We start from the raw sequence: 11,985 nt of genomic DNA on the forward strand, positions 1-11,985 counted from the left end.
GGGTATTCTGTCATTCTAAGATTGAAAATAACATCTCCATTTGTATTGTTTTTGAAGACATCTGAAGTTTGTGAAATACATAGCTGCGACTTAATTAACAAGTTGTTTATGGGGGGGATTTGTTTCTAGGCATATCTCGATGAACTGGTAGAGCTCCACAGAAGATTAATGACATTGAGAGAGAGACATGTACTGCAGCAGGTGAGGAGCACTCTCATGCATTATCACAGCATGCTCATCGAAATGATAAAGTCACATCTATTTTTTTTGCCTTCATCTAAAACTCTATTATCAGGTTTAATAGCCTTCAAGCCTATATAATCCATAAAAGCTTACACATACTTTAAATTCACACTAAACAACAAATTTTAAAAAAATGCCTGTCTGAGCCAAATTTTTCACCAATTCATTGTTATGTTTCTTAGCATACTGTGCTAATAATTATTAAAACAGGATGGGAGAATGGATACAGCTGTGACTTGGTAAAAATCTTGTTGCTTTTTTCCTGAAAATGACCAGCCTTTTCTCAGAAACAGTTAAAGTGGTTTTTAATGTGGCAGGCAGAAAACATGGAATTCAAAGTAAAATCCACTTTGAGGAAGGACATAATATATTCAATGAATCTTCTGAAGTCATGGAACAAGTAAAATATGAAAATGTAGAAACCTAAAAGACTCCAAATGTATTGAAAGGCTATCCAATAGTAAGAACAAAGAAAGTATTCTTGGTTTTGGGTGCCATTGTCAGGTACTATAGGATTACAGATTGTGAAGATTAAATAATAAGCACCGTCAACAAAGCAGATGTAATTGTAGCACAGATGATTTTATTATGTTTAGCACAATGATGTGCCAGTTGTGAAGATGATGTAAAGAGGGAAATTTTTACCACTTCTAATTGATTGTAATCACATGTCAAATTTCTTAGCAGAGTGTGTTAACAGTATTTTGCAAGTCCCATCGCTAATCTGTTTATTAGTTCAGGCTCAATATTGTGAGTAAAGATGTGAAAACTGTTGAGAAGTCAGGGAAAAGGAAGACCTTGGTTAAGGATATTCTTAATTAAAGATGAATCCCAATAACTTTGTCATATTTTGTGTTACAGCACACAGTGATGCATATTGGTTATCCTTCATATTTAATCTACTGTTGATGCCCAAGTTTCCCAGGGAACCAAAGCATGCATTCAGAACGGTGGCAGAGTCAAATGTTTATCTAAGTTGGGAAATTATTGTGCATTAGGCTAAAAGGTAGCAATTGCAACGAGCAACTTCATTATTCATAATTCTTAAAATGGTGTTGCTTCTGGCAGACCTTTGTAGCTAGTATTACACTGTTACCAGCTCTCAGTACAGAACTGAACAACTGTCCCAGCCTGTGCAGTCCAACCATAAACCAAGCTTTCACTGGGGCTGCTTCATCAGCTTCATGTGAAACTTTGAAAAAGAAAATCAACTGCAAAACCTTTTATGCAAAGCAAATATAAAAACAATCAAGAAACCTTTTTTTTTTCCACATTAGGTTGGTCTAAAAGTGGAATAGAGAGTCCTGGAGAGACTGTGCTCCATCCTTGGAGCTTTTAAAATTCTGACAGGATAAGTCTCGAGCAGCCAGATCTGACTCCACAACTGAGGTTGCCCTGGGCAGGGGCTGGGACAAGCAAAATCCCTTTCAATTGGAATTCTTCTGTCATCCTAAGAAATATTTTCCAAGTAAATAAGATAGTTCAAGTTGAACACATAATGCTATTTCTCATCTAGTAGCATTTATTTGGTGGGGAAGAAGTATTTATCTTTTTTAGAAAAATTATGGGTTCGTCCACTAAATCTTCATTCTGATGTTAGAATAGTGTTATAATATGCTTTATAGGAAGTTACTAATACAAGGACAAACTCTGAAAAGAAATATAACTGAGCTGTAAATTTAAAGTATCCTATTCTGAGTAAAGGAAAAGATGAAAATTAAAAAGAGCAGTATATTCTTGGGCATTTTAAAATAGACTTTTTTCTTCTTGAGAGTATTTATCAAACCAGAAAAAGGATTCTTTCACCAACTCTGCCTCAAAACTTGCATTAAGAGTGAGGCATTTTAATGCATTAAGAGTGAGTAATTTTAATACTATAATCTATGATTACTTATATATTATTACTCAGATTATGAAAGTTTCATGTAGAATTGGTGTTGCCTTGTTTCTTGGGGGGATTTGTTCTTGCAGATTGTTTCCCTTGGTTTAGAGCATATGCAGGCTGTCAATACAGCCCCAGTAAAGCTGGATTTATGACCATACTGCAGGCTGCGACAGTAGTTCAGTTCTGTACCAACAGCTGATAATGGCTACAGAGACCTACAGAAATGAGTGGAAGAGCCAAGTTACCAGTTATCTGTTAGCCAGTCCGCACTAGCAAATGGTCTATGCTGCTATAAAACAAAACACAGCTTAGTTTTAAAACCTTTACTCCCTTAATTCAATAATTCCTATGATTTTATCAGTTTACAGAAATATCTTCACAGTACCGAATGGATAACTTGCAGAAAATCAGTTCTTCTTTGCATTGCAAATAAACTGTCATCCCATCTTAAATTTACTTACTGCTTTGCAGCTATGTAGTTAATGTAAAATACTTCCAGGGTGCACAGAAATTAAAAAGGTACAGAACTGAGAAGTTTTTAGGAATAAATGTGAAACTTCTAGATCAAGAAATACAAGTATATAGAGAGTACAGGAAATATAAAGGTCAAGGAGAGACTATAGGAAGTACAAAGATCAGGAGAGCAAGGGGCAAAACTGCAGAAAGGGATGGTGGTTACTGCATAAGAAGAGGGATCAAATGCAAAAATATGCAACAGAAGATTGTAGACAGCTGCAAGAGCATTAAAGGTGGTGGTGGTGGAGTCGTGTGTTACTGAATGGTGGTTGTCATCTCTCTAGTTTATGTTAGGGCAGGTAATAGTCTCTTGCACATGTCAAAGTCTGCTACCCACAGACTTTGAGGAAATTTTTAGAGAAAGGACTTGCAAAAGAACAATGAAGGCATTGATAATGTAAAAAGCATAGGCTTTTGAAACTTATGCTGTGGGACATAAAAAGGGCTTTTTTTGTTGTTGTTTTTTGCAATCTCAGTTGTTAAGTCCATAGGCATGATAACACACAGGAATGCAGCCAAATTGGAAATGAGAAAAATGGATCTGTTTGAGAATGTGGCTTTCTTCCAAGAGAGGCATTTTTCTTTGAGACACTTTGTTACAGGAAGCTGAGAAAGGGAGAAGGCAAGGAGAGATGTGATACTATGCTGCAAGTGCCTAGAATTATAGCAAAATAATTCTGATATAAAATACTACTTACAGATATATAAGAATTGCCTGAGAGGGAGAACATATGAAAAAGAACATTTGACCAAGAAATTAATCCTGTGAGAATTACCTGAGCAATTTCTATATGACTGTCGGACCATGGCAAGACAGAAACTGGTCTGAAATTACATCTTAAAAATAAAGATCTCTCCCAGCTCTTTCACTGTAAAGAGAGATTGGAATTTATAGTGGTTACGCTTTTTTTTTTTACTTTGTGATTTTCAGTTAATAGGATAATTGAGTCTACCATCAAATATTAATGCTGCATGTCTAATATATTCAAATTTGGCTGACTAAAGCAGTGTTCCTAACTGCAACTTCAGTGCAGATAATGTTAATATGACCCTGTGAAATGCAACAACATTTTTGGTTTTGCCTCTTATTTTAAAGCATCAGAAGTCATATCTTCAGCTCATGAAAAATCTGGAACCCTGTGCACTAAGCAGCACAGACATAAGGAAGAAATTGAGAGTACACAGCATGGCTGAAAATTACATTGCTTATGGCCACAAGGTGCTTAACTTCAGATGGCAACTATCTTCTGAGAATTTTCTGCCAGGGGCAGCTTGGAGGTCTGGAAACTATCATATGGCCTAAACCCCTCCATAAATTGAAAAATGACTATGTCATTAGTTGCACTTTGGCTTCCTTATACAAACACACTCATTTGCTTGTTTAAAGGCTGATAAATAGTTATACTATGATGGATAATGATGAAACTGAGCTGGAGAGACATTATGTAAACAGAGATGTAATTTACAGCAGAAAAGCAAAGCTTACTACAGCAGTAACAAATGGGATATTTTTGTTCTTTGCAGCCTGAGCTCTCCAAATAAAACATTTTAATGCTGTCAGACTTCCTAGCAACTAGTCTCAACCTTTTATTCTTTTTGATGTATTTCTCAATAGCTCAAGGATGCATATGCTAATACTGTAAGTCATGAATTCCTCATTGACTGGCACACAGACAAGTGTTTTTCATTGAGCTGTCTGGGTTTATCTTGATACATGTTGGTACATCCATTAAAACCTTTGGGGTTCATTTCAGTCTGATTTGCCAGGTGCCCAGACATACTTACTGTATTTCTTGAGGGCTGGAATGAGGGATATGTTTAAAATGTTTATATTTCCCTTAACCTAGAGCTTAAAAGCCCAAAGCAGAACTTGATCAGTAAAAGTCCTTATCCATTTCTTAAAATATGCAGGGCGGCTTAAAAATACATGTGCTAGCAGTTTTGTGTAATCTATATTTCTAAAATCAGGTATTTTGCAGTGGGGGTTGTGAGGGGTGGTATTCTTCCACAGTAACACAAGGGAGTGTTAGACAGAATTATTCAACATAGCTACATCTTCCTGGCCTCAGTTTCTGTAGACTTCTTGTGCAGCCATTTATTTGTCACACAGTGGATATTCAGAGAACAAGCCTGAGATTAGATTCCAAACTTTACAAAAGGAGGTTGGATTGACTCCTTACCTTAGCTTCCCTCTTAGATGAGGCTCAAGGGAGTGCCAGAAATGAGAATGACAATACATATCAAAGTTTTCTTCTGCTAACAGTCAGTTTTGTCCCATTTGATTTTTTTTTCTCTCACATGAATTGCAGAACAGTAAGAGGTGGAAAAGTGTTACAAGAATCTGGGAATCAACAAGTGGACAAATAAAGTTGGTCATTTTAGATTAAAAATTCCCCTATGAAAAAAAATTGCAAACAAGAGGCACAAATTTAAATGGAGTGTTAATAAACGCAGAATTTGGGACAGCTGCAAACCAAATTAAACAGATTTTATTTTTATTTTTCCAACTTGGAAAAATAGGAGGTGTTTGAAAAGGGAGATTTTTACCATAATAGGCATTTCCCTTTTATTAGTTTATCTTGTTTCCATTCTGTTTAATCTATCCTGGGCCATGTCATTCCATGCTTGACAATACACATGAAGTTATTTTATTTATCATCAACATAGTCTTTACTTCTATGGTCTGAGAAGAAAAAATACCTATTTATATATTGAAATGCAGAGCGGAAAATTACAGAATATTTAGTTTAAATTCATTGTTCTTTATCAAGTTAGTGTAACCCTACCAGATTTGTCATTTTAAGGTACACTCTGTAAGACATATGTGCATACATCTGTATCTCCTCCAGCTGTGGAAAAGGAATTACTGTCACAGTAACAAAGCTCAAAACAATTAAGGAATGTAGCAGTGTTTCAGTGGAGGTATATGTGGAAGCCCAAGAACTAAGTGGGTTTTAAGTTGAAGGTTTCAAACAGGACATCGAGTCTAACCTGAACACTGCACAAGGGATGGCTGGAAAGACTGAGAAGAGCAGCAATGTTCTGTTAGTTCCATGACACTACCCAGAGGCCCACTTCAGGATGGGCTGCCTTTCGGTTTGTTCTCTTGGGCTCATTCATAGCTGTAGTGTGTTGGCACTGTGATAGTCCTCTCTGACAAATAATGCTTTGGCTTTTCAAGATGCATAATGTTTTTCTTCTAGGTAGGTGGACATCCTAGAGCTTAACATATCTGGAGTTACTTTTTACAGCAATTCAGTATGAGTATGATGATTCTTTAAAAATGTAGACTACAATTCAGAGACTAAAAATGGTACTAGAGAAAGACACAGGTTAGATACGTACTGTTGATTTCACAGAATCATAGAATGGTGAGGTTAGAAGGGATCTCAGGTCACAAGGACATGTAGAGCCAGCTGCCCAGGACTATGTCATATGACTTTGGAATATCTCCAAGGATGGAGACTCCACAACTGCCCTGGGCAACCTGTACCAATGCTTGGTCACCCTCACAGGAAAAAGGTGTTACCTGTTCAGAAGGAACCTCCTGTGCTTCAGTTGGTGTCCACTGGCCCAGGTCCTGTCACTGTGGACCACTGGAAAGAACCTGGCTCTGTATTCTTTGCACTCTCCCTTTAGGTATTAGTACACACTGACAAAATCAGCTCTGAGCCTTCTCTTTTCCAGACTGAAGAGGCGCAGCTCTGTGAGCCTTTGCTCTTAGGAGAGATGTTTTAGTCCCTATTCTTCTCAAGAACTCCAAACAGCTCTTCTGTTTCCTGTTCTAATGAAAGCTATGATTATAGATTAAATAGTCACAAGAAGAAGTGATGTTTTGCCATTGCTAGGAGTCTTTTCAGGGTTGATCTAGCTAAAAAATTACATTTAAGTCTGTTACTCAAGAAATAACTGCTAGTACATGAACCAACAGTTCATGTGAGAGCTCTTAAATGTATTTTTTGTTTGATATGGAGTAGACTCGGGAAGAATTTATTTTTTTCCCTTGCTTGCAGAAAGGCTCATGCCAGTTATTTCCTAATGTAACCTGCTTAGCAGCTATGCACACAGTAAATGTTTGACATTATGGTTGATGATGATTAAAAAAAAAACAACCAATTGAGGTGCTGTAGTTTGGAGAATAGTGCATGTTAAAAAGGAAGTGAGAGAGAGGGTTAGTGGTTTAATGTGCAATTGGGCTCATTTGAGGGCTTTCATGATACTTGGTGGCATGTTAATATGTTCAGTAGGCATGTAAAACTGGAATTTTCAACTGCATCTTTTCTTTTGTTTCAGATAGTAAATCTTATAGAAGAAACTGGGCATTTTCACATCACAAATACAACCTTTGACTTTGATCTTTGTTCACTGGACAAAACCACAGTCCGTAAACTACAGAGTTACCTGGAAACGTCTGGAACCTCCTGAGCATTCACATCTGGCTGCATCAAAATATTGCTCTTTAAATGACATATGTAGAATGATGCAACCAAAATGGAGGGAAAAAAATTAAGCAATCCTCTTCAGCTTTTATTTTTCCTTAAAGACAGTCATCATCTCTTGATAAGGGAGAGGAAAAGTGACCAGACTTAGAGGACCACTCTTTCTCAAGAAGAAAATGCTCTGGAAGAGTTTGCCTGGATAGCCTTGAAAAACAAACGCAGAAAAACAAACAAAAATACTTGTTCTTAATGAATGTGTATGATATCATGTATCTCTCTCTGTGGTGTTCAAGTCCACAAGATGAATGCATGTTCAACACACTGCCTTATTACATAACTGATCTATTTATTACTGCATACATGTATCCTAAAGTCCATGAGTCATTGAGTGACACTACCAGATGTTGCAAGTAGTGGGATCCTATGTGTGCTCTTTTGATGCAGTACTTTCACAAGCCTAGTAACCTTATTCATGTTAAAATGCCGCTTTTGGCTATCTTTCACTATCAATTAAAACACTACAGTCTTGATTCCACCTCTACAGTTCTAGGAAACAAGATACAAACTTAGTGACCAAACAGTGGTTGTATATTTCGTTTCCTGTCTGCCACAGTGAGTTGGACCACAGCAAGTTGGACTGCAGCTCCTTGATTCTGTCCACTTACTAATCTTGACCATGGTAAAAAAATGCACCAAATAGTATCATATGACTTGCCGTCTAGCCTCAGTGAATAAACCAATAGGATTTTTAACAAAAAATGTTATGTATACTGTCATGAATCTGGCAACTTTTGCAGTCTACATTCTTGTATCTGTTGTAATGTTACAAAATTAGATATATATTAGAGTGAAGGTGTTCTGCAGGATCATCATAAAAGAATATACTGGTCCTGTCCTTAAAGATGAGGTTGTAGAAAATTCTTAATTTGGAGCTATTTATTACTATGAATTTCAGTACTCTTCTGCTGCCAGTGTGTGACTCACTTCTACCATAAAACTCTTTGCATAACATTTTTGTTTGCTCATATATTATATGGTCTGCTTAGTTTGTTTTGGGGATTTTTTCTGGTTTTGTTTGGTTTTTTACAACTGCTAAATTAAAACCTTTTATTTTAAAATAAATATGTTGTTATACAGTTACATGTTGGAATAAATACATCTATTATATTGTCTGTATGTGTATGTTTATATATACACATATACTGCACCTGTATATATATGTGTATATATATATACACACACACACATGCGCATATATGCTTTTTACACTTCCCAGATTTTGGTATCTGTTCAATAACTTGCTTGTGTTTCCAGAAGAACTTCTTGTCTATAAAAATGAGTATTCTTTCATACCATCTATTATTTCTTAAAATCAGGAGCTTTGTTCATGCATGATCAAATGAGAGGATGTGTACTCAGTTTCACAGCAATGCTTCATGCTCTCATATTGCTGATGGTTTCTTGATGGAATCATCACTGTTCTATTAGAAATCCAAATTCCTAAAAGAAAAGAGAAAAGAATCTAAAAAATACTTCTGGATGCAAAGGTTTATTCAGGTTTACCAGCCTAAAAAATGTATCTTGTTACTGGACAGGCCAGTATGTTGTGTATGCTTATATGCCACATGTAGTCTCTATGTGTAGAGCTGAACAGTAGTAGCTTTATGACTTACTGTTTCATGTGCACAGTTTGTGCAGCACTGAAAAACTATTGGGGTTATTTCTTATTCAGATAGTAAATCTTAATACTGTTTCTTTAAGTCCAAAGAAAATTTTACACTTTACTCTTTTTGAAAGGGCACGATATGTATTGGCTGGGGGGCTTTTTTCTTATTTAAAATGTCATTTGATCACACTCTGCAGGAAGTCCTTCTTAGGCTTCCAAAGAATAAGTGTACTTTTTCAGTAATGTTATGACTCTTATTGATGATTGGCATGAAGCATACTTGAAACGTTATGTTGTTCTTTTAAGTCCGTGTCTTAATGTGCAATTGGGGAGGGGTGAAGGAATGGGAGTATAATGTTAACATTACTATTGACAGAAGGCTGGTGATAATGGGGAAGGGAATAGGGGTGCATGTGAAGGGGATAAACTTCAATTTTTATTGATTGTTTTATATGAAAATGTTTGGAAATCTAAAAGCAACCTTAAAAATCTTTGGTCTACCAATGTGTGTTCAACTTTCCTGTCTTTTAGTTATACCAGATGTACATAGAAATTTGTCCATTTTGACTTTTCTAACTAAGTCTTGTGGAAAGACTCATTGAGTTTCAGAAGGGGATACTTCTAGTACGACTATTGCACTGTTTTTTTAGAAATGGTGAAATGAATCATTTTATCCTTTAAATATCAGATAAGCTTTATTATACACTGCGAACAGGGGTGGAAGAAAATAGAAACTGGGAGAATAGGCATAAAAGGGAGAAGACAGCAATTACAGTATCAATTCAGTGCTGAATTTCATGCAAACTGTGGATTGTACTTAAACTCTTAAGTTTTCTAATTCATTGGGAGAGAATAAAATAGACTGCAGGTGTCTATCTGTGTGCTGACTTTATCACAAAATTCTGATAGAAATAGAGCTACAAAGTTTTGATCTAAATTTAAAAGTTTACTGTTTTCATCTATTTGTGTATACAGAAACAAAATAAATCCGTGTTCACTTAATTTCTGACATTCATATTTCTCTTAAAGGAAAAAACAGAAGATACCTTCCCAGACTTTATTGTCTATGAGCACTGATCTTTGGGATGGATTAAAGTGTTTTGGCAAACATTTTGGAGTTTTACTTAACATCAAGCTATTTAAAACAGTTATATGAGAGAATTTAGATTAACTCATTGCAGTGACCAGGTAGAGGTTAGCAGTAAGTTCTAATATCTAAAGTAAAGAGCCCAGTATATTTCTATTGAAGTTTCTTTTAGTCTCTGGGAAGGAAATCACAAGCTTTTGGGTTTTGCCTGACCCATTGTTTTTCTTTCCCATTCTCACAGTGAAATAAAGTACTTTCACAATCTGCTTTGAGTCCTTGGTCCTTACTTGGTAACATCTTCCTTTCTTAGAAGCTGTACCAGTGTTTTGGGCCTTTTGAATGATCTGTTGATTTCAAGACCCTTTACTTAGTTTGCAAAATTGATGGGAAAACTGTAGAATTGTTTGGAGTGAAAACTGCCCCATTCAGTTATTGTATGCATTATCTTACTCCAGACATTGCTCTGATGGTAGGATTCACTTCATACCATCTTTGTTCATACACACCATATCCCATCTTTTACCACTTGCAGTTTGATGACAAACTATCTTTTTGCAAACTCTTGTTTCAGTCTATAGAGTCTGTTTCATGTTTGCTCAGTACTCCATGATTTGCAGAAATTGAGCGTTAAGATGAAAATTTTGTCAGATTTTCAGCCACAGTAGGAGCTAGCAGAAACTGCAAAAATAAGCAGTACAAGACATGTTCCAAAGTTTAACAAGTGTGAGGCTGTGTTTCTGTGGGCCTCAATAGTTTTCTTAATTGTTAAACAGTGTACAGTGGAATGTAGTGTACACCAGGAAGCTACTCTGTACACTATTTGAAGAAGCTTTACTTCTGGGCATAAAAGGGTTACCAACAGATGACAAGGACTAAAACACATATATCTGCAGTGCATTTGTGCATTCTTGGGAGTTAATCAGTGCACTAATGCTGCTAAACCAATGGCATTTACAAGGCTGGCTCTGTGTCTGGGCAGATAAACTAACATCAAAACACAATCATGTAAGGGCCTTGCATATGGCTGAGCAGCAAGAAGTGCCACTGACTAGACAGGAAGTAGAAGAATTACCACAGTGAGAACAAAACCTGTGGGGGAAGAATGACAGAAAAAAAGAGTGAAGAAGAGGTGTTGTAATACAGCTGCTTTTTGTTCACTACTGTAAAAACTGGTGCAGTTGTTGCTGACTAGATAGAGAGGGAGATTGAGATTGCAGCATCATACAAAACTCTAAGCTGTTTTATTGTTTGAGTTGCTAATGTCTGTTTCACATTTGTTTCAGTGTTGCATCTGACTTACATTCTGTGTTTTATCTCAGCCAGATTGATGGTACTGCACAGTGATAATCTTGCATTTTTCATTTACTTTTAATTCTTCCAGTCTGGAAGTTTGAGCAAAGTCAAATGTAGGCCTGTGAATGCAGCAGGGGATGTATTTTTATCATCATTCAGTATAATTCTGACTGGAAGTAACTGTTTCCTGAATCTTCCATCACAGGGGTTATGCATTTTGTATGTTCCTTCAGAGAACTGATGCTATAAAGCTGGGTTTTCTGTTAGTAAACTTTACCCTGCACAGTAAGGAATAAATTATTACCTTTTATCATTGCTCACAGGGAGACAGAATGCAAGGTCTGAGACCTATTGAGGAAATAGTGAGTTTGTGAAGATGTCAGTTACATTTTTTAAGTAAGACCTAGAAATAAAACCTATCCCTTTAGGGGAGGGGAAAAAAGGAAAGGAAGTATTTGCTAAAAATATTTCTACTCTGATAATGCTGATTATGTTTCCCTTTCAAATCCTTAAGCATCTAATGGCCAGTAAAGTGACTACATACAAACCATGAGAGAATCAAAGGTATTGAAAATATAAGTAAGTTCTGTTAAAAGCCTGGCTGCAAGGAATAATATGGTTGTAATGCTGATACTGCTTTCAATGTGGGGCAGACATTCCTAGCATGTGTGATTTGTATGTCCTTGTCTGAGTGGGTGGTCTAGAAAATGGTGCAAAATGCCGCAGGATGGCTTAAGTTTTTGAGTGGTGCAGAGGAAACATTCATGATAGGCTCAGCCAGCATCATGCAGGCTCTCCAAGATGAAGCAGTTTTCTTTCAGCTTTCATGAGCAGCTAAATTTTTTCACTTTGCCTA

At 36.4% G+C, this 11,985-nt stretch overlaps 1 protein-coding gene across 3 annotated transcripts in view; it reads left to right on the forward strand.

Annotated features, from left to right (window-relative positions):
* Nucleotides 1–9,967, forward strand: part of MLLT3 (MLLT3, super elongation complex subunit) — a 117,788-nt gene extending 107,821 nt beyond the window's left edge. For all 3 annotated transcript variants that reach the window (XM_027670733.1, XM_027670734.1, XM_027670735.1), the window contains 2 exons: nt 130–201; nt 6,938–9,967. In XM_027670733.1, coding sequence (XP_027526534.1) covers nt 130–201; nt 6,938–7,069 — 204 coding nt within the window. In that variant the 3' untranslated portion in view covers nt 7,070–9,967. The remainder of the gene's footprint in view (nt 1–129; nt 202–6,937) is intronic.
* The last annotated feature ends 2,018 nt before the right edge of the window (nt 9,968–11,985 follow it).

Source organism: Neopelma chrysocephalum, unplaced genomic scaffold, assembly GCF_003984885.1.
Source record: "Neopelma chrysocephalum unplaced genomic scaffold, ASM398488v2 Primary Assembly neopelma1_96926, whole genome shotgun sequence".
In the NCBI taxonomy this organism is placed as follows: domain Eukaryota; kingdom Metazoa; phylum Chordata; class Aves; order Passeriformes; family Pipridae; genus Neopelma; species Neopelma chrysocephalum.